A 27,637-nucleotide genomic window follows, 5' to 3' on the forward strand; every position below is an offset into this window, starting at 1 on the left:
TCTGCCTGTTCCTTGGACTTATCTGCAAAATATACAGCTTTAGTAAAAGTTTCTATACATACGTCATACTTTAAATACCTGCATGTATAGTCAGTAAATGCTTGGAGCGACCACAACCACTTGATGCACATATTTTAGGAATCACTGTTTTATTTTCAGACAGATAATGATTACACAAAACTCAAGTAAAAAAAAGAAGCTTCAGTTACATGCAGCATCTGAGCATCACATAACCACTGTTATGTCCATGTAAAAAAATAAAAATAATAATATAGCCAAAAACTCTTTCCTTGCACCTGCAGCTGGACAGACGTGAGACACTGCTAACTTCTACTATCAGAAAATAAGAATGCACAATTGAATGCGTATATGAAGCAAATGAAAATAAATCCCCTTATAAGGCAAACTGAACGTGTAAAGCTGGAAACACATTTCTATAGTAAAGTCACTACACGTGTTTATGCTGTGGCTGAGGTTACACATACTGGTGCTCTTTCTTGCCTCCCTCTGAGCGGTGGTCCATCACTTCAGTTTTGTTGTTGGACTGAGGTTTGTACACAACCCCTGGGTAACTGCAAAAGAAACAAATGGCAGGAAAAAATCTGTTGTGAAAATGTTTCTCTTGTAAATGTAAATGAAAAATTGAGGGGGGCATTTGTAGAGAACTGCTCCAGATAAAACTGCAGCAGAAAGTAATTTAAAAACATGATACATCTATGAGGGGACTTACCGTGGTTTCTCATCTTTTATCATCTCTCTGAAAGCGAGAGACTTCAGGATGCCACCAATGAGCAGGACGCCCCCGCCGATCCAGCCAACGAACAGTGCTGGGCCAAATGTGTAACTGGTAAAAAAAAAAGAAGAAGCAGAAAACAAAAAACATTACATTGCACACACACTATAGGAATTATTTGGTGAAATAATTACATGCAAGCAAAACAGCATCATACGTGGTTATTCCTACTCCGCCCATTCCCATGTTCATCCCCTCTCCCATCATTTCTTGTGTGTAGCTGGTGTAGGTGGACGTCCTGAAACTTTCCACAATTTGATTGGCATACACAGAAGCTCCTGCAATGCCACACACACCTGAGAGAAGGAGAAAAACAGGAGCTCAGTGATTTATTTACCTCTGCCACACTCTCAGCTTGGTCAAATACTGCTATAATGACTGCAGTGGATGCTCATATTAAATATGAGGTGTTTTAACTAATGAGGTGCAAATAATTCCTGTGGAGCCCAGACTGATCCAAACTGCATTCTGGGAGCCCATATCAGTTTATTTGACCATTAGATCAAATATACAGTCTGTGCTGTAAATTTCAGATGTCAGATGCAGTTAGCTAGAACTTTAAGAATACTTCCTGCAGTTAAAGTTATCTCCTGGATATGATGAATGTCAATACTTCTTTGCAAATACTGCAGTTTCATGAAAGAAATTATCATAGAAACTGTACAAATTAAAGTAAATACAACAAAAGCACAAGATTACATTAGTGTGAAAGAACCTCAGTAAAATTAAAGCATCACAACATTTGTGCAGCATTGTCCTGTACAAATGTTAAATAAATTACAGCATGGTTGCTTTAAATGTTACAGCAACTTGCTGGCAACACTGTAAGTATTTTACTTACTCTTACAGTGTAGCTCAGTATGGTGTCAGTGGATGGTTTTATATAAAATCAGCCAGGTCTGAGGAAAGTTTACAACCGACCCATTCAGAATCTGCTACTTTTGGTGGTCCCGTAACTTTAACATAATCTAATGAAAGTGTACAAAATTTTAACTTCAGTTCACATATTGTTCCAGTTACAGGCCCTCAAAGTATTTAAGGGTGGGTAGAACTTGGCTCTTTTTAGGTAGCATACATTTTTTCAGTATATTTGAGCCCTCATAACTTCATAAATACACCACATGAATATTTCATGGTTGAAAAAAATCAATAACAAAAACCATTTAAACTCTATTGAAAACTGAAACCAAATGGAAAAAATGTAATTTGGGTCAACTTCAAGGGTGGTTCACACAAGCTATCTCATATGAAAGAGCTCCGTTTGACCTTTTTACCTGTTCAGGCCAGGCTCAGCTTCAAGTTGCAATTACTTCTATGTCAAAATAGTTTTCTGTAACAATGATTTTAAGCCATTTGTATTCCTTGAGGGGCCTGTAACTCTGACAATCCTGTTAAAGTTACTGTATAAAAAACAAAAATGGGATATTTCGACAAAGTTTAGGAGAAACATTCACTGATTTGAATGACACCAGTCACAACGGATGTCCCTAATTGTATGACTTTCAGCACAGAGGCCCCGCCCACCTGCCTGTTTGTGAGGGGCATCCAGTCGGGTTTTGCAATGTGCAAGATTAAAAAAAAAAGATGATTTTGAACCATTGGTCATACAAAGATACTCTGGGGGTGTCCAATAATAGACCCCCCCCCCCCCCCCCCCCAAAAAAAAAGAAACAAAAAGACAAAAACAATTCAGTTTAGTTTGTACTAGAAAGTTCACAGAGGTAAATAATGACCTGCGATGACGAACATGATGCCAGCAGTGAGGCTCATGTTAGCCTTTGCGCTGTCTGCCATCTTGTTCATTGTGAGGCAGCTCAGGGAAAAGACTGATATCAGCATCCCGAGCACGCTCAGCACCACACCCACTATCATCAGAGCTCGCACCGTCTGGAAGGTACCTGGTGGACAGAAAACACGGAGACCTTAGCGCGTTACATTGACTCTAGTCAACCTAAGACCACTGATGAGTTCAGTTCAAGTCTTATTATGTCAAAAACTGTAGATGGCTTCACAAAAAACACTCAAGGTAGGCTTTTATACTGAAATGACTAATTCTTCAAATACAATGTGTCTAAAGATTTGAAGTGTGTTCTCTTACAGTAGATGTGCTGTTGGGAGGTGCCTTTGCTTGTTGTTTGTTCTGCTTTCTGATAACCGAGTCTGGGCCTGGCCTTTATGATAGAAATGCTAATGCAAACACTAATAGGTGCGGGCCCAACCCTCACAAAAACCAAGGGTTTGATCTCTTTCGGTGACACTTTTTTTGTTTTGTCTTAACTTCCTCTTTACTTAGTTTGAAACGTATCTACATCCTACACGACAGTTCAAAACTTCTACAGACACATTTAAAAACTCAGGTTCATGGCTGATGAACATGGTGAGGTTTTCACCCTATTATTACCAGTAGGGCATTTCACTTCTTAGCACTTTTCCTTTTTTATTTTTCATTTTTGTCCTCACTTCAGTTTTAGTTGGTTTCCAGTTTGGATTTGCTTTTTAAAATGATCATTATTTGTTTGTTTATCCATATGTGTATTTTTTTATTTTAATATTCAGAGTCTTTGTTAAAAGAAAATTTCAAATAAATGTAAAAAATAAGTTTTTACAGACATGATAATATACCTGTGAGTCAGGTTTATCAAGTTTTTATGTTGACCAAAATGAGTTTCCGAAGTGCAAAACATATTTTTTTCCCTACAAGTTCTTCAACCTAATAATTACATTTTACTTTGCAAAGAGTTCAGGGAGGTTTCTAAGTGAGGATGTTAATCAGCCAATGTAGTTCACTTCATTATTTTACAGTTTTGTTTTGTTTGTTTTTTGTTTTTTTACAAATTTGTTGAATGAAAGAGACGCAGAGAGGAAAGCAATCTTTTTCCAATGCTGTTGCTTTTACATGTTTCATCATGGCCGAAATGTTGATGTGAAACAACCTCCTCCTGGGACATTTGAGAGGAAGCATATGTTGGATCTCGACATACGGCCTTGTCCTGAACGTCTCCTGAGCACTCAAGACATTTTAAAATAACCAAATTACAGAATTGCTTCTATGATCAGTGAAAATGTAACATCTCCTTTTAGAGCAGAGACGGAAGAGTGTTCATTTCCTTGTTAAGAAAAACTCCTGCGGCTGTGGCCTTGTCAGTGAGGGAAAAATAATTCCCAGCCTGAATATGTTCAGTGTTTAAGACAACAATGATTTAGACTAATTTGAAAGCAAACAGTCAGTCACCAGATAGGATGTGAAAATTAAGGCTTGAGAGAGCCTCGCCATACCTGAGTAACCCAGAAGGCCGTAGAGCGGGCGGCACTCTGTGAGTCCGGCGGAGGTCGTCTCACAGTCTTGCCACAGACCCTTGTAGGTATAAACGGAGGTCACGACCTGCTCCTGCCTGTCCTTCACGCTCCAGTTGTTCATGGCTGTGGCCGCAATGAGGGCAGCTGCACCGATGAGACCCAAGATGAATCCACCATTTTGCAGAACTGAAGGCGCCATTGTTGTGTGGTGGTTCGGAAGCTGGAAAATATACACCTCGGAGATGCAGTGTGTGTGTAGATTAATAGATACTACTTAAAGTATAGCTGGACATATAACTGAGTGTAGATTAAGGTGTCACAGGTGTGCCGTGTGATGCAGAGAATCAAAATGTGCAAAGAGGTGCTTTGTAGTCATGGTGGTAGTGTGGTGGGTGGAGGAGACTGGGTGTTACCCCTGGGTGATACGGCAGCATGGGTTGGGCTACCAAGTGGTGTGAACGCAGTGGTGATAGGAACACCTGACACCTGAGAAAGAACGTTACTATTCCTGCGAATTACAAACTGTTTGTCAGTCTAGAATCGTTAGTAACTCCCTCACACCAGAAAAAAGTCTGGAAAAACAACGTACAGATACACACAGGTGAGCGGGAACCGATCAGGGTGGCCAAAGATCACCATCAGCTACACAGGAGGACTTAAGAAGTTTAAGAAGATTGCAGGCTCTCCTCTCTCTTGAGCTGCAGTGTCCCTGCTAAAAGTACAGTGAGGAATATTTGATGCATTTCTACCGTGTAATGCTGAACAAATGCACATTTAGACAATAAAGGACACCTTGTTTTTTTCCATTTACACTTCCAAATACAAGAGATTTGCTTGCTGAGCTTTTGTACATGAAGACCAGAGCTCACTGTGAGTTCTCTTTCTTGTATATTGTAGACGTGAAACAATCTTGTACCTCATACAGTTTCCATGATTCTGCTTATCACTTGGTCAACAAACGGGAGAGGAGATAAGTTCCTATTATTCGCTTATCATCACCCTGGCTCACTTTTGCTTAAACACACACACACTTACACACACGGAGTCATGCAGTAGTCAAACATGACTGGACTGGAAAATGTAATTTTGTAATGTTTGCAATGTTTGTCAGTTGCTGTGAAGTGTCTGTGATGTTTTAGTATCTGTTTGTCTTTAGTGTAAGTCTGTAAAACAGCTTATCAGGAGATATAGGTGGTTAGAGCTTAACACAATCGCAACAGTGAAGTAATTATTACAGCTCATGTGTGATGTAAAATATGATTAACAGGGTTGTGAATCACCCCCAGTGACTACAATTACCAGCTTCTGCTTAATATTATTCATCAAACAGAAACTGACCCACTGCTTTACCTGGTTTAACACAGTCTTAATGCAGTTCTAAACATACATATATAGACAGTCCCTCTGAAAACATTTATTATTCCCAATTCAGAGTACAAATCAATCAATCAAACAAAAACAGTCCCACTTAATGAAGCAGATATTCTGTGGAATAACTGTCCAAGTGTGAGAACTAATGAAAAACTGACTGTTTTGGAAAGGGGGGAGGAGACAAGTCTATAACTTCAGCATGTTGGTCCTATGTTATGCATGTCCACTGTATTTAAACTGAAACGATTTTCCTTACAAAAGAGTAACAAATTAGCATCATCACCACCCTCCCCCTTCTCTAAATACTTTTTTTTACTCTATTTACATGGAATAAGGAGTAATACAGGGACTTTTATAGTTTTTTTTAAATCAATCCGTGATTGAAATATCTGCGCTGACACTTTAATATTTAAATGTGGTCATCTAAGCCTGAGTCTCTAAACGACCTCTTCTTCTTTCTGTGCGCAAACTTTCCCCCTCCTGCCCATGCGTCTTTATGTGTATCCAGTCTGTCACACACTGGAGCTGGGTGAAGCGTACGAGTCCATGCCGCTCTTGGTCATCCCTCCAGGAAAGAGGATATATGCCACCTGGGGTTGTAAAGTAGCTGCAGACCAGGCGCCACAGTTACACGGCATCATGTATCCCGGGCCGGAAGGCGATGGGTGAGTGTGGGTGTGCTGTGCGGGGCAGGGCAGACCCCCAAACCCTCCAGTCTGGTATCCAAAGGTGTGCGAGCTGTAGGGCACGGCGCCTGCGGTCAGAGAGTGCGGTATCTCCGCCATCCGCTGGACAGCTCCGGTGCTGAAATGTGCCACCGGCTCCAGGAGAGAGAATGAGGAAGCAGCGGAGGCGGGAGCCAGGAGAGCTCTGGCTTTATCCCCGGGGACGAGAAAAGAGTCGATGGAAAATCCTTTCAAGTGTTCCGCTGCGTCCCCGAGTAAAGACGGCAACGGGAAAACGAACCGGTCCCTCTTCAGGAGACTCTTAGGTTTGCGCCGGGGTCTGTACTTGTAATCCGGGTGCTCCTTCATGTGCTGAGCCCGCAGTCTCTTGGCCTCGTCGATGTAGGGACGCTTCTCAGAGTCAGAGAGCATTTTCCACTCCGCTCCGAGTCTCTTGCTGATTTCAGAGTTGTGCATCTTCGGGTTTTCCCGGGCCATCTTCCTCCTCTGACCTCTGGACCAAACCATGAAGGCGTTCATAGGTCTCTTGATGTGATCTAAAGGTTTTGCCATCGCAGGGACAGACGCATTAATTAAAACACCCACTGACCGCACTTTAAATTCACCTACTCCTTCAAAAAGCTCATGTTTCTCTAGTGAGTAAAATGGAAAAGTGCGAAGAACTCTCGGGAATAGCCAGAGAAATATTTTAAGCTAACACTAAGTCCAAATTGACTGAAGCGTTTACACAAAGTGGAGCTGAAAACTACATAAAGCCAAAAGCCTGGGCGTATGAATGGAACCAAGAGGAAGCTTGTTATGGAAGATGCTGGGCATGTCATCCTCCTCATCATCACACCACTGTCACGGCGGGCCAAGCCAATGGGAATGAGAGAGCGCACTGTAATCCTCTCACAAAAAAACTGACTGTGAAGGCCTACAACATTTGAGGGGCACCCCCTCTTCTCGCTCTCCAACAGTTTTTAGTCTCTTCAAATCTCAACTGAGAGAAGCAGGGATGAAAACCAGCGAAGAAGCTGGACTGCAGAAAACTAGAAGCTAAAAGGATTTGTATGAGGGGGTTGAAAGGTGCGGCTGCTTGTGGCCCTGAATGCCTCATTTGCACAATAATAATCTTCATTTCAAAGGAAGTCAGCTACCCTTATTTTATTTTATTTTATTTTATTTTATTTTATTTTATTTTATTTTATTTTATTTTATTTTATTTTATTTTATTTTGACAGGTTTTCTGAAACTGTGCCACAGTTAGCACCACAGTTGTTCTTGGCTACAGTGTTTTCTTTTTCTACTCTTAGTTCTGTTCTAAATTTTGTGCTGTCCATTCAAAGTATTCTTGCATACCTCTTTTGTTAATCCACGTTGAACCAGCTCCTATTGTTTTTAAATGCATGGTGGAAAAAACACAGTGTCTAAAACCAATGTAATCAGCCCAAAAAATCCAACTGCAGCTTGTTAATTCCCCTCAAATTGCTAAAACTTCCAGATTCCCCTCCAACACGGATGACACGGCTCTTGAAATATGGCCCTGTGTAAAACTAAATTAAATGGGAATGCCTGCAGGTCTTGGCTGTTGGGCCAAACCCCAACAAGCCCTTGCATAATAAGCTGACACCTTTAAAATGCTTCCACTGGCTTTAGTGAGGAAAGACCAGTACATTTCCAAACAGGTAAGTGCTATTTCATTAGTATGCCTTAAAGATTTCCCCATATTCAGCTTGGCTGACTGTCTTTAGAAAGAAACTTGTCGGCAAGGGTCTTTGCCTCTTTGCCTCAACATCTTACTTTTGCATGCCATGGTTGTAAAACTGACAATGATTCAGACCTCAGTCCGATCTTAACAAAACGCCCCCAAACTCTCACCCTCCCTTTTTCCTGCAGTTTTCCCACTTTGCAATGCCACCCACCATGGCCCGATCTCTGTTCTCTCCAAACTCGCTTCCACATTTGCCGCAAAATCAGTTTTTACTCTTACCTTTTACATCGCTCATTTGAATTCTGTCCAATGACACAATGCAGGTTTATTATATATCAATATGTGCGTGAGTGGCTCACCCCTCCCTCCTTCGTACTCTGTGGGATCAATATTAATCAGAGCTGTAATTCACAGGTCCTGGGTGACTCCATTGATTGTTACAGGTTTTATCATTACTACCTTATCTGATCAAATGTATGCTTCAGCTTTCTCATCTGTTATTGAAATGACATTTTTAGAAACTTAGCAGCAACTTAACTATGATTTATATGTAGTTTATGTGCATATAATTTATTATTGCCTAATATAAAAGGTAACCCTAATGGTTTAATGTATAGAATACATGTACTGTAGAGGCTCAACATATAACAGGGTTTCCAGGCCCAAAAATGACTTCTGCGAAACGGATTATACCCACGACAGAAGCAGGATGTGTTTGTCTGTGAGCAGACCTGCGGTGGTCAGCTGAAGCTCAGGGTTTAGGTTTTGGTTGCAGCGATGAATTCAGATATCAGGGTACCAGCGAGAAGGGGGGGCTTTATTTCATTTACCTCCCACAATCAAAGGCGCCGCAGGCCTCTTCAAAGGCGAAATAAATGGACATAAAAGATCCGATAGGGCACAATGCGTCGGTGGTGGAGATGATAAGACGTTTTCGGGGAGTGTTTTTTTCCCTGTGGGTTCCCTCGCAGCAGACGGGCTGGAGGGATAAAGTGATTGGCAGCAGGGGTCAGACAGCTGATCTGTCTCCTCATAGCTGTGCTGTTATCTCCCATGCGGTAGGTTCAGACGGGCCTCGCACGCAGGAGGCACCCGCAGCCACACAGAGACAATTATTGCTTCTGCAGAGGGACCATGTTTTAGAGAGTTTTCCACTGTTTGAGAACAACAACGTGCACAGAGCGTTCTCACTCCCGAGGCGTAACATGTCGACGTTTTGTCACGTCCCGCGGCGTTCCTGAGGAACGCGAAAGGAGACCTTCGGCGTTCTTATGGTACGCGGCGGGTTATGGCTGGAATCCAGTGCAATGACGCTCCCGCGGTAATAGACGTTCCAGCCCTGTATTCCAGCCCTAAACCTAACCTTATCCCTAGCCCTGACCATAACCTTATTCCTGACCTTAACCAGGACTTTAATGATGTTAAATAGCGTGTTTCTAAGCGATTTGAAGAAAAAGAGCGAACATGTGTAGGTTCAGTCCAGACGGTTCTCATATTCCCTCTTTTTCCGAGGTCGTCATTTAGGAACGTGGTGGGTAGCCGAAAACGTAATATGGTGACGATTTGTCACCTAGCGTAAAATGTTACGCTTTGGGAGTGAGAACGGGTTGACGTGCAAGGTAGACTGCACAAAGGGCAGCGCGGGGAAACTATCTTTGTCACTGGTATATGTCTTTTTTCTTTATCCTGCAGAAAGCTCTCTCTGTTGTTTTAGTTGGGGGGGAAATAAAAATAAATAAAAGAAAAACGTGTATTGTGTCTGTGTTTGGAGTGACTTCTAAGAAAGGGCAGTGTTTCAACTCTGGAGAGATGATGGGGGGGAAATGGGTAATAAGAAAAACTGCCAGCAGCACAAAATGGCTGTCGTAATCCGGTTATCCCCAAGGCTCTAAAGATACCGGTCCTCTCCTTAGGAGTCTATCTTTTCTTCTTATGTCAAAACTGTCCTCTATGCACTCAGGTGGATTAAGGAGTCACACTGTAGAAAGAAATTGACAGGTACAAAAAGACCTGGGGGTGAAAAGGAAATGAAAGACGACACGGAGAGGCAGGCCAGGCACTCGAGCCGGGGAGTGTGCTGGCGTCTGACAAGAAAAGAATCCATCAAGTCAACTTAATGTTGAGGGAAGAGCAGTTTCCTGCTTATTTACCACATTAATTGACTGCATATTTATTGGCAGAGCTGATTAGTAATCACATAAGTCTTTAATCTTATGAAATAGCTTTTTAAAAAGATGAAACACTCATGGGTTTGACAGGTATATTGTTCACTGATGTTCCAACATAGTTTGTGTTGGGCTTAATAGAAGCTCCTCCAGGCTGTCCCTAAGAGAAGATTACATCCCGGATAGGTCATGTCACGGTGCATTGTTAAAATAAAGCCCCCACTTCGAATTCACTGTTTTAACTGGGAGTCAGTTGGCTAAAATCAGCCTGTTTTAATCGTTTAATCATGGTTCAGAGGAACCTTCTTACAGTCATTGTTGGGATGTTCTGGGGATTTTTCCTTTGGGGAAAAGGGTTTATTGGAAAATTGCATGAATGGCTTTAAAATCCTTACTACAATCTGCCCAACCTTGTCTGCTGGGAGGTGGATCAAAGCTGCTGTAAAGGCTTATTAATAGGAGAGTTTGGGCTGCTCTGACAAGGCTTGGAACTACAGCACGGCCTGATTTTACTGACTGGGTAAAGCTCGTGACGTGTAAACAACGGCTCCTTTTCAGCTCGTGAGAGCAAATGAAAAGTTGAGCTGGGGCGGATCACTTTCTTAATGATATGAAAGGTAGTTACAGGAGCCCGTAAAATATGAAGGGAGAAACATTGTTACTTGAATTTATCCATCATCCCCTCCAATCAGCCAATCAGACGACAGCCCCTCGATGCATTTAGGCATGTAGACATTGTCAAGATGACCTGGTAAAGTTCAAACTGAGCATCAGAATGTGGAAGAAAGGTGATTTAAATCTCAATCTCTGCCATGACATTCAGATGGTAGCGTCATAATTTGGTGTAAAGAACATGAATGCATCAACAGCTCAGGCTGCTGGTGGTGTAATGGTGCGGGGAATGTTTTCTTGGCACATTTTGGCTTCCTGTAGTACAAACAGAGTATTGTTAAAACGCCACAGCCTACCTAAATATTGCTGTTGACCACGTCCATTCTTTTATGACCACTGTGTACTCATTTTCTGATGGCTCCTTCTATCAGTGCACCATGTCACAAAGTTCAAATCATCTCAGTCTGGCTTCTTGAACAAGACAGCGAGTTCACTGCACTTAAATGACCTCCACAGTCACCACATCTCCTTTGGTGTTTGGTAGAAAAGGAGATTAATATCATGGATGTGGAGTCCAGCCTAGTACTAGTGTAGCCAGTAAAGTGACTCGTACATGCATTTGGGCAGATGTATGTTTCTCAGTACTTTCAGCCCAAATCCACAAATGAATTAAATAGATTAAGCTGTGAACTCCCCACCCCCGACCTAATTACTTAAATAGTTTGAGTTTCAGTGACTTTTCTACCCTCTCTCTCTCTCTCTCTCTCTCTCTTTTTTTTTTTTTTTTTTTTTTTTTTTTTTTTTTTTTTTTTTTTTGCTGATCAACAATTTTAATCAATTTTTTGTCAGTTAATGTTGTAGCTTTCTAAGTGCATGCACCGGGGAAGTACCATTGTTCTCTGTTTGTTGAATTGATTTACAGGTCAGTTCCTCAGCCTGTGATTTTTTTTAAAAATACATTAATATAATGAAAGCTGAGACACCATAAGTGCAGTGGGTTGCTGGGTTAATGTGTATCATTGTGTCAGCATAGATGGGTCTGTCTAATGTAATGTTATGTTCACTGTAAACAGATAAGAAGACATCTTAAAGTGATTTACCAATGCTGTTAATACTAATGCTGGTAGTCATGCAGCCTAAAGAGTTTATGCATGAGAAGTAATGAGCAATGGTGTCATTTCAGTAGTGGGAATAATTATTTCTGCCTAACATGGTGGAATTACAGCACTCCACTTTGATGTAATAACTATTTCAAAACCAAAATAAATCTTGGATCAATATCTTAATATTTACGAACATCTACCACAGATATTCTACTTTATGCCCAAGATACAGTAATCGTGGCATCAAATGGATTCAGACTGCAAAACAAATCAAATAAACCTGTCATGAACTTTTCTCTTTTCTGTAGACCAAACAATGAATAAACTCAAAAATACATTAGCAGTTTAATTGATGGTCAAAATGAAATTCCCATAAAAATGGGGAAAGTTTGCGTAATAAATCAAAATGCTGAGCTTGTAATCTCAGTCATCACTTCTATCAACGAACAAACTCAGCAGAGAAGAGTGGGAAAATTACTGATTTATTGACAAAAAGTCCCCTGTTTACTTATTTATTTTTAAGATCTCAGTGAAGGGTCGAAGTAGCAGATAAAGATCATCATATGGAGAAACTGCTCAGGTGCTTTACCACATTAATCTGCCGTGCTTTGCTGCACATCAGTGTGCGTGATCTGAGTGTGCACTGATGGTGTTTGAGAAAAGGTAAGCTGAGTTTATCTAAGGTTCTGTTTTTTTCTGCTGGTGAATTTGTTTCCATCTGATGATGTGGAAAGCTCTGACACACAGACTTAAAATTTTGTCATTTCAGCTGCAAATAAATACACTGAAATCCCGAAACATTCAAGTCTAACAAGAGTTTCTGACACTTCTGAGCGGCCCATTAGGAAACGTTTCAGCGGGAAAATCCCCAAGATTTTCAGTGCTCCAGGGAGGATTTCACTAAATCTTGTGCTTATTCTCATGATACTTAGGAAAAGTAAAGCGGTTTTAATAGCTTTCCCCTGACACATTGATGGTAGAATATGCTTTGGCTCTGTGGCAGATAGCTTCAATCCGAGGTCGACGGAGAGGGGGGTGGGGGATTGGCTCGTGTCTGCCTGCCAGTACGCTCTCATAAGGCCCCATCTAAACCAAATTAATACACTTCCTCCAACATCTGAGGATAAACCTGAAGGCCACATTACTGTGGCAGCCCCTATCAGCCAGCTTGTAATACAACCGAGTCAGCAGTCAATGAGATACATTTGCAACCAGGCATTTGTCAGCGACTCAGTGCCATGGAGGCAAGAGATTTAAAATGTCCTCCAGTAAATTAAGTGCTGCTTGAAAAGTGAAAGGTGCGGGCTAAGCAGGCAGCTGCTTACTTTAAATAACACTCTGGTTAAAAGGCTGTGGCGACGGTGGAGAGAGGAGAGGAGTGCTTGCCTGGGTTAATATTGTTGACAGAAAATGTTAAACATCTGTAAAATATCTACATATCTGCTGTACATGTGACCAAAAACCAGAGAAGAATTTGTTTCCCTGTTTGTCTCAGATTCTGCTATGAAGTTTGTTTTCCACTGAAAAAACATGATGCTGAGAAAAGAGAAGCTGTGGCTCGTTACATGGATCTCTCTTGTTTGCACTCTTTCACAGGAACTTTTATTCTTATCCAAAGCATAACTTTAGCTTTTTGCCATGTTGTCGAGTCGAGGAAACAAGCACATGAAATATATTTTTTAAAAAACTTCATAAGACGCCTCATCTTATGAAGCCAATACATATGACAGACTGAGCTGCCACTAAGGAGCTTATAGAAATAATGGAAATAGTGTAGTTTCTGTAGCGATGATGTGAGTGCTGTTACAGAAAGGGAAACAGGCTGGTATTTCCCAAGACGTCTTCTGGACTCAGCCTAAGCAGAGGAGTGGCTTTCTTGGGTTACATTAAAAAGGGGAGAGCTGAGGTGTTGGCACAATGTAAGGTTTGACAAGCTGCTACTACTGGCTGAATACAGAAAGACAGCCTTCAATCCACATGAATGTTTTCTAAACTACCTTTATTTATTTATTTATTTTAACCAGGAAGGCATTTAAACTATGTTTCATCTAAATTTGGTTCAAATGTGTATTCATGACATTAAATTTTCTAAATGATGTTTGAGAAATATTTTCAAAAACAGTATTCGGCACACCTACCTGCAGTACTCGCAGTAATCCACAAGAGATCAGTATATCGCTGAGTGATAGGAGACTCAGGAACGTACACACACACAGCCCGTGTCTTTTGAGAAAAAGCCTTATTACTAATATCAGTTACTTTAGAACATTATTAAAAACCAAAAGTTTAACGTAATACACGTCTGTAAGAAACTGTGGAATGGTGCGTCAAAAATAATTGTGATTTACGGCACAAAAACAGTGGGCTCGTCCGGGATTTGAACCCGGGACCTCTCGCACCCAAAGCGAGAATCATACCCCTAGACCAACGAGCCGCATGTAAAAGATGGAAGAAGTATAATTTATAAAATTTAACAATCACAGCTGTCAAACTTGGTTTTTACCAAACGTTCTATAAATTCACTATCTAGCATGTAGCATGTAACCTTTGCTTAACATTCATGTAAGAACTAGTTCCTGTTAGGTAACGTTACTTTAGCTCGGTGACCCACAAGCATGTCCAGCTACCAAAGTCATAATTAATTGGATTTGACACATCATTGATTAGGTATGACTTAATTGAACTTCATTACGGAAGCCATCGGTGCATTTTTATTCTACATTTAACATGAACTGGTGTAGCTGTAGCTGTGTGCTGGAATGGGCAATATGCCTTTGACATGATCCTGGACATTTGCAGAAATGTGCAATTAGAGCTATCACATCATTTTCATCAAACCGTGATCTCTCTTTTTTCTTTTTCTCAAAGGTTCCATAAACGAGATGTAATATGGAGTCATCCATTAAAGATATCAGTGCGTGACTGCATCAGGCTGTAAAATTCTGTCAAAAAAAATGTAACGAATCCCCATTTATAAGCAGGATATGCAGGATATGCAGGATATGATTCTCGCATATTTCATGATAGCCTTACATGTACTGCAAAGACTTTATGTTGTGACTAGTGAGAAACCTCCTTTTAAAGCAAACTGACACAAGATAATCAGCGATGTTTTCCTCTTGAACCTATGATCGGTGTGCTTCACTGTTTATAGGAACAGTTTAGGAATCGTCGGTATAGAAATGTGACCCTTCCCCCTGAGAGTGCACCCACGCTTTACCCAAACACCCAAAGTGCTATCAGATCCTCTCAGCCTGTAACTGTAGATAGAGAAGTTAGACAACTCAGATAGATAAATCAGACAACAGTTATTTGTGAAAGCCATTTTGTTCAGAAGAAAAAGATCAGGATTGTCCCAGCCTGACTGTGATTGTTTACATTTTTAAGCTACATTCCAGTGTTATTCAGACAGCTCTGCAAGCAGGGACTGGTATTAATGAGTAATTGATTGTAGTGCCATATCAAGTCTGCTTATAACTTACATTATTTACTGATTCCCTTACAAGGACAATCAGCATTGTTTAACACGATCTCTCTCAACACTATCTAATAACAGGAGTTTCTGACTCAGTTGTGCAACAGCTGCATTGATTGATTGATTGATTGGTAATTTATTTCAACATGTGAACAATATACAAGTACATTTAGAAAAGAAATGAGAGAAAAAAAAATATACTATACAAATTACATACAAAAAAACATTCTGATTAATTTACATGTTGAAAGGGAGTGGGAAGAAGTATACACTTATTTAATCCCACCCCATTGCATTAGTTTGGCATCATTGAGGAAAACATACCAGCAATGACAAGTATTTGAAACAGGCTGACACATGGAAATGCTTCTCAGTTTACACCCCTATCTTCAAAATAACCTACATTACCCAGTCTCCTCAGTCTAGAGGGTCTGCTGTTAGGTAACATAACTGAGATAAGGAGATGGGCAGACAATAGCGGCATATTAATCCCATTATTAACATCGGTGGGAATAACTAGAAGTTATGCTGATTCCTTGAAGCTGCTCCCCATTGAGGGAGAACTAGAGTGTGAAAGAATAAATATCTGAAAACATCACAAAAATATATCTTGCTACAAAGCCTGTCTCTCACAAGATCTTCCACCTTCATGAAACCTCAGCTAATGAAATTGTAGATGTTTCACAAAATGTAAAATATTTTATAATTTATTTACGTTGGATTTATTAACTTTGGATGGTTTGGACAAGTGGAGAGGAGGAATAGTAGGTATAGCGGACAAAAGGCCTCAGTTCATGAGTGTAGTCAAGGAGGACCTGCAGACATTGGTGTGACATAAGTGAAGTCTAGAGATAGGGTGAGCTGGAGGCAGATGATCAGCTGTATGGTGACACCCAATATGTGCAGGTGGAAGAAGAAAAAGACTTCCCTATGTTGAACTTACCATAAAGGCTCAATCTGAGCTGCATCACAGACTGGACTATATTAATAATTCAGGGTAGCTCCTACTTATTATATCCCCTTTGGGAGTCTAGTCTGTTAATAACCCCCATGCTCTGTCTGATGGGCTTTTATCTTTTATAATGCATTTCTAATGGCCGATCTTGTACATGACACAGGCTCCTGCTGACTCACAGGGGCAAAGTCTTTTTTTTCTTTTTCTTTTGTCAGTTTCAGACTTCAGTGTTTTCGGGTTCAGTTAAGTTTTCGTTAGAATCTGTTTATTTTTTCCAGTTTAGTTTCTATAAGTCTGAACATGTTAAACATTCACCGTAGTTTTCATTAATACGAATGTTAGTTTAATCCTGTTATTATATCATAGAGGACATTTTTCAAGGACAAAATAAAAAAAAAATAGATCAGGTATTACAGCTAAGTCTTGTATTAACCTATTCTTACTGAACATCTGCAGCAATGACTTAACTATATTGACAAACACAAAATAATGTTCCTCTCTGTTTTTATTATTCTGTTTTCTATATTTTCTAAAGTCTAGTTTTTATTTGATTTACCTTTTTGACACCTAGTTTTAGTTAGTTAGCAGTCTCAGTGGCTCGGCTGAGGGCTGAGCCTGCTGCGCTCCTCTCGCCCAGTGCATTGTGGTCTGTGTGCTAAAGGAAGCTGCTGCAGCGGAATCTGAAGAATTTGAGGTGTCCGCCAAGTCTGCTGCTCATCGCTCCCTGTACTTCCATCTACTCTGCAAGGTAACCGTGTACTTTTCAGCATTTAACCAGTTATTTATCACCGAGTGTGTCGGCGCCGTCGCTGTTAAAACGACGAAGCTAACATTAGCTTATTTGATTTCCTGCCCGGCTAGTTAATAGTAATTAAAGCTTAGCTTAACAGTGTCCCGAGCTGCTAGCTCGGGCTGCTAGCTTGTTAAACAGCGTTCAATTGACCGTCGATAATTACCGCTATAGCAAAATTTTAAAATACCCAAAGCTGGTTTATTAAGTAATATCAGTCACATTTAGAAAATCGGAAAATCAGCTGACTTGTAATGCTAACTCAACTAAACTACCTCGGAAACATATTTAGTTAATTAACCGGAAAAGAAATGCTCGGTTATATGCAGAGAAAACGTCTTCTCCCTCGTACTGTCGGTGTGTTTCTCACAGTTTCAGTTCATTCAGGGGGTTTCGAATAACATACAACAGCCTACAACACAACTAGCAAAAGAGACCGATATGATGGTAATTACAGAAAGGTTGGGTTTGAAGGCTTAAGCTTCATCTCTTCCCTCAGATCATAGAGCTGTAGTGGGATGCAGCTGTAATGCAGACACCTAGAGCAGGAAAGCAGTTTTTTCTGTGGTGAGACACATCACTCTCACAAGCCACTCCGAGCAAAAAACAGACTTCCTGTCTCTCATACTCTGAAGCCTCTGAGTATGTGACTGCATGAGTCCAACCCCCATTTTAGAAGAAGGGTGAGAAAAGATTTTTTTGTGTTGGTTGGTTTATATCTGTCTGTTTTTTGTCTTCTCTTTCAGCCTAAACAAGGAGGAAAACATGTCTCAAGCTGACAAAATGAAGGTAAATCATATCAAACAAACAAACCAACCAGTTTTTCTATCTGAACCAATAGGCATGCTGTAATACTGGATTCCTGCCTGTACTTCAGTGACTGCCTACTCCATTGCAGTAGCTTTAATGGTAGTGAAAAGGAAACACAATATGCCCACTGAGTTGAAACTTCTTGTTTTTTAGGCATTGATATTACCGTCCTGTTAATGGGTACATTGTCTGCGTGCTGCTCATTATCCTCATGACTCACTCATGCAGTTTTCTTTGTACTGAAAGGGCTAAGGGCAGTGTAAAAACACACTGCTTATCAAGCTCGCTCATCTTGACCTTCTTCCTGAAAGGACAAGGAATGGAGGCTTTGTCCACCTTATAAACTGAATAAAGAAGGTGCTGCTTTGTATTACATTTGAATTTTCTGGTATACAGCCTGGCTAGCTGCAGGGATTGGTAAATGGCTTCCTTTTGATGAGCTGCGTGTAGAAAATGCTGGATGAATGGGGTGGTGCGAGATCTTTTGGAAATAGCCTCTTAAATAACCCCGTCACAGTCAAGCCTGCTCAGTGATTTAAGCTCGCTCGCATATAATTAGCTGTCGCCTCACATTTATCCTGCTCAGTTTAATCGGAAGTAATAATCATTTTACACTCCTTTCTTTTTACTTTTCCTCCCTTTTCGCTACAGCAGGGGCAGTTCTCAAACCCCGAGACCCCGGGGTATGTTGGATTCGCCAACCTGCCTAATCAGGTTCATCGAAAATCTGTAAAAAAGGGCTTTGAGTTCACCCTTATGGTTGTAGGTGAGTGCGCTAATGCTTTTCCCACCACATTTTTCATGTTGCTGTGACGTGACGCTGTTTTTTATTTAGTCTGGAAAATGATAATGTATCTCAGTGATAAGAATGTTAAAGCTAGAGTAAACACGGCCACTTTGTGGAATGCATTTTGTCTTTTTTCGCTCATGTTATTGGGTTAAATTCATGTTGGGATCTTGGATGCTCGCTTGAACAATATGCAGTTTTTGCAGTCTGAGCTCTTTTTGACTTCCGTAGATTTTTTTCGTTTGTGTGTCACGAGCACACCGGTTGTTTTGTGTTCTATAATTCGTAGGCTTGCACTTGACTGTCTTACTGTGCATGAAGTTTTTTTTCTGCGCAGACGTAGTCATCGGTAAAGCTGCTCAGCTGATGTTGGCAGCAGTGTAAACTCTTACTCTGGTTCCTGTGACTGGGTGAACCCCTGTGCTTGCTGGGAATGGGGGAGGGTCGAAGCTTCCCTCAACACTGCTCATCCTTCTTCTTTAAAATAAACCAGAGAGGAATGTAGCCTGTGTGCCTCCAGGGACCCATTCAAACAGTGGACAGCGAGGCCTGCTGGTTCTTGTAATGCAGTAATATACCCTCTGTTTAACCCCCCCCCCCCGTTATTAAATTAAATCAGTGTTTTCCTGGGTGAGCGGCTAGATGCTGCTCTTCTCCACGTATAGAAATAATAATGTTGCAATGAAAATGAAAAGCATTGATCTCTGTAGTCTCTTCCTTTCCCACATGCACTTGAACTTGCAGTGTGCATAATAAATATGTCAGTTTGCTCCCTTACAAGACCTCCTGGCAAATTGCCACTAAAGAAGACCTCAGTAAATCTTTTGTCACAGCCTGGCGAGAGCAGCTGTTTAAGACTCTGTGTCTGTGCTCGACTTCTGTTTTTAGCTGGATGTAACCAAGAAACTAAACAGTAGTTTCTTGTCTTTACGGTTGCTTTGAATCTTTTTTTCCAGACAGCAGGCAGAGTGTTAGACTGAAGCGATGCGGCAGATCAGATCAGATGTTTGTGTGGTGTGCAGGAGGTTTTTCTTGGCCTGATTATCAGACTGAGTTACTATTGTCTTTCACTTGAGGAACACCTACTATTGGTATTTGGATGCATGGTTTAAATTTTGTCCTGTAAAGACATTGATACTGATGTGTAGTTCATTCATAAATTATATCGACTGAAGCATTCAAATAACGTCATTCTCATTAAATACAGTTTGTTTACCCTTTGTTTATTTTATTAAAGAGCTGGACTAATATAGTTTTAGAATCACATCAGTCCTTTCCCCTGTGATAGACTGGATACCTGTCCAGGGTGTACCTTGCCTGTTCCCCATAACAGCTGGGATAGGCTCCAGTTTCCACCTGACCCTGAATTTGAAAAGTCATAAAGAAAATGGAAAAATGGAAATTTCACCACACAATTGGTGTCATGTTTCCTGTTTAACCTGCTAAATTTGGAATTCTGTAGATTTCTATTTGGCTTTTGAATGTCAGGTCTCTTTTGTGTAACCTCTCTGGTCAATTTGAGGTTCTTACCCTTAACTCATGAACAAACTCGTATCCTTCCCAGCTTCTGACAAGGTTTCAGCCACCTGACGGCTGGGGAAAGATTAATGCTGAAGTCAGATTTAGAGTTTGGTTGATGTGTATTTCTATCTTGTGTGAGATGCAGTGTGTGTTACACACTGCGTTTCCTGCGGCGCACTGAGGACGTCTTTGTTCTTTTGGTTGAAACTGAGCTCTGCATTAGAAGAGCCCTTGCACTAACCAGAGCCTGACTGTGCATTTGTAATTATTAGCATTGTGTTAATGCTAATAATTACGGGCCGTGGTGGTCAGAGGGCCCGGTGGCGCCAGTGTCCGGCAGCCTCGCCTCTGTCAGTGCGCCCCAGTGTGGCTGTGGCTACAATGTAGCTTGCCATCACCAGTGTGTGAATGTGTGTGTGAATCGGTGGATGACTGGTTGTGTAAAGCGCTTTGGGGGCCATAGGGACTAGTAATGCGCTATACAAATACAGGCCATTAACCATTTAACCATTATGCAGCCCTCATTTACTTGTGACAGCTTTACCTTCCTGTTATCTAAAGGTGAATCTGGACTTGGAAAATCCACCTTGATCAACAGCCTCTTCCTCACTGACCTGTACCCTGAGAGAGTCATTCCTGGAGCAGCAGGTAAAACACACACACATTTACACGCTGAAAACACTGATGATTAATTTTTTGTGAAGCAGTTTGAGAAACCTGCATTTGATCTTTCCCTCTCGTAGAAAAAATAGAAAGGACAGTTCAGATCGAGGCATCCACTGTAGAAATCGAGGAGCGAGGAGTGAAGCTCCGCCTCACTGTGGTTGACACACCAGGATACGGAGACGCCATCAACAGCCAAGACTGGTGAGAAATCATTGTAGGGTGGAGGCTGATGAGTAGATGAGGTATTTTTGGATTTGAATTGCTATCTTATTCCTGTGATCTGTGAGTGGTGATGATAGGAGAGGATAGGAGAGAATCTATTATTAGCCAGGCTTTGTGGTTGCCTTTGCTCAGTATAATTTCTAACTTTTTCTTTTTTTGTCCATCCAGTTTCAGCACCATTATCAGCTACATTGATGACCAGTTTGAGCGCTACCTCCACGACGAGAGCGGCCTAAATCGTAGACACATTGTTGACAATAGAGTTCACTGCTGCTTCTATTTCATCTCCCCACTCGGCCACGGGTGCGTCCTGCTATCCCCACTTGCACAAATACTGTATAGGCCTAAGTCATTACAGTGAAGGTCCTCTGTTCACGCAGATTCTTTGTCTCTCGTTGACCCTCTGTTTCCTTTCCCTCCCAGCCTGAAACCACTTGACGTCCAGTTCATGAAGGCCATTCACAACAAGGTCAATGTGGTTCCTGTCATCGCTAAGGCCGACACACTCACCCTCAGAGAGAGGGAGAGGCTCAAGCGCAGGGTGAGGACGCCAGAGTTACCCATTGTTCGGGGACTTTTTCCATTTCCTGACTTGAAGAGTAGTTACAGTATCATGTTATCATACTCACTGCTTTATCCATCGGGTGCATCAGAATTTTGCAGGTACTACTGTATCAGCTGATCCTGAGAAATGATTCTGAGGATCGTTATCTCGTGTCTGGAATCAAAAGAAAGCAGAAGATCATCATCAGTTTAACATAACTGCTAATAACTGTTGTTTTACACTCTCGTGTTATCAAGATTCTCGATGAGATCGACGAGCATGGCATCAAAATCTACCATCTTCCCGATGCTGAGTCAGATGAAGATGAAGATTTCAAAGAGCAGACGAGGATCCTCAAGGTACTGACTTCATTATCTGTGCACGATTTCAACCTTGGAGAAAGGTTTCTTTCTGTCTTCTTCCTACGCAAATAGCGATGGGAGATTTGAACAAAACCCAGTTTCTATCTCAGTGTTTTCTGTGAGTCAACTTGTGAGATGGCACGTGTGCTTACAAACAAACGCATCAAAATAAACTCTGGGTCAAGGTTCAGTGTGTTAGCCGGTGCAGACCACAAAAGCAAAGAGGAAAGCTATCAGACAGCCCTTTCCAACAAATATTAATTTTTTGTAAAAACAGTTAGTTTATATGTCATAAATGCAGGATTTGCTGGTTTAGTTGGTTGGTTAGTTAGGGTGAGGTGGTAGACAACCCAATCCTACTCTCCTGGTCATCTTGTGAAGCTTTGATTATTCACTTTAGAAGCTTTGGTACTCGTTTGGGACAGCTCTGCTTTTGTTAAACTTCCAACTATCAATTTAGGGATTGGTTTTAAGTATCATAATTATCCATGGTGTGTGGTTGAAACATGATAAATATGAGCTACTGCTCCTCTTCTCCAGGCTAGCATCCCATTTGCAGTGGTAGGTTCCAACCAGCAGATTGAGGCCAAAGGGAAAAAGGTCAGAGGTCGTCTGTACCCTTGGGGAGTGGTGGAGGTGGAGAACCCGGAGCACAATGATTTCCTCAAACTGCGGATCATGCTGATGTGAGTGGTGAAGTTTGTGAGTTGACAAAACTGTGTAGATAACGTAGTCTCATTTTGAAACTGCTGTAACCAGACGGCCTCCGCCTGCCTTTGGAGGGAGTATGGCGGTGCCTGAGCTCTCTGCAAATCTGTTTATTGTTTGACTTTTCCTCAATCCCACAGAACCCACATGCAGGATCTCCAGGAAGTAACCCAGGACCTGCACTATGAGAACTTCCGTTCGGAGCGCCTCAAACGGGGTGGCAGGTTGTCCTCCCATGGTTACATTCTGCCTATGTCTCCTGCGTACGTACTTCCCTGTCTGCTTGCTTTTCTGCACCTCCCCCTCCTCAAACAGCAAATCTCTGAGCTGTGTGTACATTTACATCCAGTATTGTGGAAAAAACACACACACACGAGGTGAAACTTAACAAAACCCAGCTAAACCAACCAGAAAAGGAAAAATAAAGAGTTATTCCTGTTCATTGGGTAGTCCGGTCATTCATTTCCTTTTTTCCAGTATCAGTTCTGTAGTACAGTAACTCTAACCCGTGATTTTTGCATGTGAACTGTAATAGGTAGAGGTAGAGGTAGTTGGAGGTGAATTTAGTGCTGTTTGCTTTAGTGGGTTGTTTTATCTTGTGTGTAGCAAATCTGTGCAGGTTAGAAACAAGATTACTGTGTGTGTAGCATTTAACATAGTGTGGGTAGCTCATTATTTAACCCCTAACGTTGACCCAAAGGACTGTTTTTAGACTTTTCTTCTAAAGGCAACACAGAATAAGGGAGTGGTTTTACTGTCTTCATATTTGCCGTGCCATCTGTCCAAAGATGGTGTTTGGTGTTGAATTGCCTTATTCCCAGTGAGTGGACTGATGGAGGTACTGTTTTATTTTTGGATTTTCTTAGTTTGGGGGAGGTCCTGCTCTTCCCCTGACCTTTGCACCCACTGCTTCTCTCTTGAATCTTCATGCTTTCACCTCTGTGTAGTTATTTGTTGTAGCTGCCAACTCTTCGCTGACAAACCTTGTCCCTGCAGACAAACCTTGTCCCTGCAGACAAAACTAACCCACTGACCCGCTTTTCTACTTCCTCAGTGTGGCTTTTGTCGTGTTTGCTTAACGCTGCTTAAAATGGCAACACTCTCTCATGCAGAGAAAACACAGTTTCTCTGCTGACTAAATAATCATGCTTCAAAAATCACTACAAGAGCATTTATAACCTCTCCAGTTGTGTATTTGCTTTAATGATTATCTTTTTAATTGTGTCCTGCATAATTAAGTCATTGATTTTTGCAGCGCACAGCATTGCAGTAACTATAGTTGTGTCTGTAAAGCAGAAAGGGACCTGAGCCGGAGGAAATGGACAAGGATATGATCCTGCAGGAGAAGGAGGCTGAGGTGAGATATTTCAGACACTAGACTACAAGCGTTGTTTTCAAAGAAATGTGTTGTTTAGGTTTCCTAAAGAAAGTTTTTGGGCCAAGATAAAGATGAGGCACATTTATTGCTTGTGTTTGCGACGGGCAGCCAGTCAGAAGATTTGTTGACTGTTGCGAACAAGGAGGCAGGTTTTAAAGGGAGAGGAGATGAAACGGCATATTTCAGACAGGGGATGGAGTGAGGGTGTGCACCAAGGTCCAGTTTAAAACAAATAAGTAGACAACCTTGCAGAAACAACAAACAATATTATATGATAGACTCTATAGAAAACCCCCCCAAAATGCCTTATGTCACTTCAAAGTCGCAGCCATGAGTGTCCTGATTCACACCTTTTGATGTTCTGTGTCGTTCAGCTGAGGCGAATGCAGGAGATGATTGCCAAGATGCAGGCCCAGATGCAGAAACAAGGAGACGGAGAGGGAGAAGGCCAACATGTGTGAAACTGATGGTAAGAGGCAGACCTGTGGAGACCCGAGGGCAATTCTGCTGCAGACGCATTATCAGTTATTTTACAGCGTGCTAGATTTCTTCAGATGTCCAAATATTAATATTCTTACTTTTCTTTTTTTTCCGGATTAGATATTTGAGCCACTGCTCGAGGTTGACCAGAGAGATGGAAAAGGTGTAAAGCTGCCTGGTCATGACTCCTCTTGCTTGCCACTATTTTATTATTATTATTTTTGTAATTTCAGCTCCACATGGGATCTGGAGTCTTTTTTTTTTTTTTTTTTTAAATGCATACAGTAAAGTATATTCAACAGTGTTACATTTATATATTCACACACGGTTCCATTTTTTTTTTTTTTTTTTTTTTTTTTTTTAATTGTACCACTTTAGAAGAAATCGTTTACTGAAATGAAGTCATATGACCAATATTTTAAAATGCTTGCATATTTTATATTGGGAGATAGTTAATTTTTTTTCCTTTTGTTTGCTGTTCAGAAAACCAAAGTATTGCTGCTTCTATGCGAAGACTTTAGTGCTGAAGCGTCTGTCGGAGCACATGCTAACACATGCTCTGTGAAGGAGTGTCATTGAGAGAGAGAGAACTGTAGTAGCAGACGTAGCTGAAAAACCTCTTTTATTCCATTGTTACATGACTGTTTCAATGTTATTCCTGTCAGGAGAAAACATTATTTAACAATTTATGAGTTCACCATACATGCTTGCCATTAAATGGAACCTGTCCTGCTCAGTATTGATGTTAACCCGCTCATGTGCATGCGATTCTCAACCCATAAAAAAAATTATGATAAATTTTAGGGCAGCGTTTCATCCATTTGTGCTTTTCTCAGTATGTTCAACTGCCTTCGAGTGTGGTTAAGCTCCTTTTGATATGAATTAAACTGTGATCCAGAACCTTTTATAGTCTTCCCCATACGCCAGACAAATGAGGCGCGAGGCCTCTTTGGTGCTTTCACTTAACTAAATGCATTTAGTCCTTCACGTGTGTCGTCCTCGGTGTAAAGTGAAATCATGTGACAGGAGCAGTGAGCGAATTTATTGGTACAGTGAGATTTAAGAAGTTGAAACTTCTACCAGTTTAAAGGCGACCTGATGAGGTCAGTGTAGCCAACGATCCCCTCACCAGCCGAGATGTGAGTTCTGACATTCCTTTGTGCTGTTTGTACCTGACAGATTTTGTTCTTGATACATATATTGTAATAAAAGTTTTAAGTATCAAACATTTTTTTTTAGTCTGCTTTTTTTTTTTTTTTTTAACATTTCCCCCCTACCTTTTTTGTTTTTTTGTTTTATTTCTAAGGGAGAACAGTTCAAATAATAAGATTTAAATAACAGAAAGAAATGTGGGTGTTTGTAATCACTGCGTTTGTGTGTATACGGAAAGACAATGGACACAGTTTCAATCATTTTTGTGCAAGATTTAACGTCTGTGAGAATAACTTACCAGGTAAGTTTGCAGTGTTAGGGAAAATCAGGTGACTGCCTGATTACCGTTGGCTGAATTTAAGCTGCTTGTGTTAAAGCATTTTGCCAGATCCCATTTACAGACTATGACTAGACGAAAGCAGCCATGAGCCACAGAGCGATTGGTCATGCAACACTTTGTAAAATTAATTTTTCTAAATTCATAAAGAAAGGTATGCCTCAGAAGCAACACAACTCTGCTGATTACTGATTCTGGGTGTATGATACACTGGATCTTAGACAGGCAACACTTCCCATTGAAACCTAATCAGTGCCTGCTGGTGTTCAGTTAGACCATAAACTTTATAAAATTAGAGGAGCCCGAAGCTGCTCGTCATGCACATCAGGTGATGCTCTGCTACGTGTTTTATTTCAGTGAGATTAATTACCTCTGAAAGAACCACCGTGATTCTGCCCTCACAGTAACAGGGTGTCACTAATTACTGAGATACTGTGAGATATAGAGGTTAATTACCAAACCTTCAAGCTTATATTCCCATGTGCAGCAAGAGGCGTGGAAACTGGATCAAATGATAGTGTAACAACATTTTTTTTAAATAGAAGATTACTTTTAAAACATTAATGAAGCATCTGCAGCACTGGACTAATGTGAACCTACAGGGAGTGCAGAATTATTAGGCAAGTTGTATTTTTGAGGAATAATTTTATTATTGAACAACAACCATGTTCTCAATGAACCCAAAAAACTCATTAATATCAAAGCTGAATGTTTGTGGAAGTAGTTTTTAGTTTGTTTTTAGTTTTAGCTATTTTAGGGGGATATCTGTGTGTGCAGGTGACTATTACTGTGCATAATTATTAGGCAACTTCACAAAAATAAATATATACCCATTTCAATTATCTATTTTTACCAGTGAAACCAATATAACATCTCCACATTCACAAATATACATTTCTGACATTCAAAAACAAAACAAGAACAAATCAGCGACCAATATAGCCACCTTTCTTTGCAAGGACACTCAAAAGCCTGCCATCCATGGATTCTGTCAGTGTTTTGATCTGTTCACCATCAACATTGCGTGCAGCAGCAACCACAGCCTCCCAGACACTGTTCAGAGAGGTGTACTGTTTTCCCTCCTTGTAAATCTCACATTTGATGATGGACCACAGGTTCTCAATGGGGTTCAGATCAGGTGAACAAGGAGGCCATGTCATTAGTTTTTCTTCTTTTATACCCTTTCTTGCCAGCCACGCTGTGGAGTACTTGGACGCGTGTGATGGAGCATTGTCCTGCTTGAAAATCATGTTTTTCTTGAAGGATGCAGACTTCTTCCTGTACCACTGCTTGAAGAAGGTGTCTTCCAGAAACTGGCAGTAGGACTGGGAGTTGAGCTTGACTCCATCCTCAACCCGAAAAGGCCCCACAAGCTCATCTTTGATGATACCAGCCCAAACCAGTACTCCACCTCCACCTTGCTGGCGTCTGAGTCGGACTGGAGCTCTCTGCCCTTTACCAATCCAGCCACGGGCCCATCCATCTGGCCCATCAAGACTCACTCTCATTTCATCAGTCCATAAAACCTTAGAAAAACCAGTCTTGAGATATTTCTTGGCCCAGTCTTGACGTTTCAGCTTGTGTGTCTTGTTCAGTGGTGGTCGTCTTTCAGCCTTTCTTACCTTGGCCATGTCTCTGAGTATTGCACACCTTGTGCTTTTGGGCACTCCAGTGATGTTGCAGCTCTGAAATATGGCCAAACTGGTGGCAAGTGGCATCTTGGCAGCTGC

The 27,637-nt window shown here is 41.1% G+C and overlaps 3 protein-coding genes and 1 non-coding gene across 5 annotated transcripts; 1 reads left to right on the plus strand and 3 right to left on the minus strand.

The window, feature by feature from the left end:
* Positions 1 to 137: 137 nt before the first annotated feature.
* Positions 138 to 4,461, minus strand: cldn18 (claudin 18). The gene is made up of 5 exons (XM_085438680.1): positions 4,070 to 4,461; positions 2,527 to 2,691; positions 951 to 1,089; positions 731 to 844; positions 138 to 572 (listed from the first exon to the last, which is right to left on the minus strand). Exons 1-5 carry the CDS (start codon positions 4,287 to 4,289, stop codon positions 476 to 478), a joined length of 735 nt encoding a protein of 244 aa, XP_085294806.1. The 5' UTR covers positions 4,290 to 4,461; the 3' UTR covers positions 138 to 475.
* A 1,145-nt stretch (positions 4,462 to 5,606) lies between these two features.
* On the minus strand, positions 5,607 to 6,905 carry LOC146688005 (transcription factor Sox-14). Its single transcript, XM_085438681.1, has one exon. The coding sequence runs from the start codon at positions 6,697 to 6,699 to the stop codon at positions 5,974 to 5,976; it is 726 nt and encodes a 241-aa protein (XP_085294807.1). The 5' UTR covers positions 6,700 to 6,905; the 3' UTR covers positions 5,607 to 5,973.
* A 7,177-nt stretch (positions 6,906 to 14,082) lies between these two features.
* trnap-ugg (transfer RNA proline (anticodon UGG)) lies at positions 14,083 to 14,154 on the minus strand. The gene has a single exon. It is a non-coding gene; the product is annotated as a tRNA-Pro (tRNA).
* A 2,627-nt stretch (positions 14,155 to 16,781) lies between these two features.
* Positions 16,782 to 25,648, plus strand: septin2 (septin 2). Of its 2 annotated transcripts, none has more exons than XM_085438560.1 (13): positions 16,782 to 16,898; positions 17,687 to 17,729; positions 18,402 to 18,516; positions 20,620 to 20,706; positions 20,802 to 20,925; positions 21,115 to 21,249; positions 21,370 to 21,487; positions 21,748 to 21,849; positions 22,393 to 22,538; positions 22,701 to 22,823; positions 23,857 to 23,917; positions 24,313 to 24,407; positions 24,539 to 25,648. In XM_085438560.1, the coding sequence occupies exons 2-12, from the start codon at positions 17,706 to 17,708 to the stop codon at positions 24,397 to 24,399; spliced, it is 1,122 nt and encodes a 373-aa protein (XP_085294686.1). In that variant the 5' UTR covers positions 16,782 to 16,898; positions 17,687 to 17,705; the 3' UTR covers positions 24,400 to 24,407; positions 24,539 to 25,648. The 2 variants fall into 2 exon arrangements, with proteins under 2 accessions (XP_085294686.1, XP_085294688.1); XM_085438562.1 differs by having other exon boundaries at positions 22,701 to 22,784.
* The last annotated feature ends 1,989 nt before the right edge of the window (positions 25,649 to 27,637 follow it).

Source organism: Copadichromis virginalis, linkage group LG18, assembly GCF_057382275.1.
Source record: "Copadichromis virginalis isolate Kocher_CV1m ecotype Utaka linkage group LG18, C_Virginalis_male_GT1.1, whole genome shotgun sequence".
Classification (NCBI taxonomy): Eukaryota; Metazoa; Chordata; class Actinopteri; order Cichliformes; family Cichlidae; genus Copadichromis; species Copadichromis virginalis.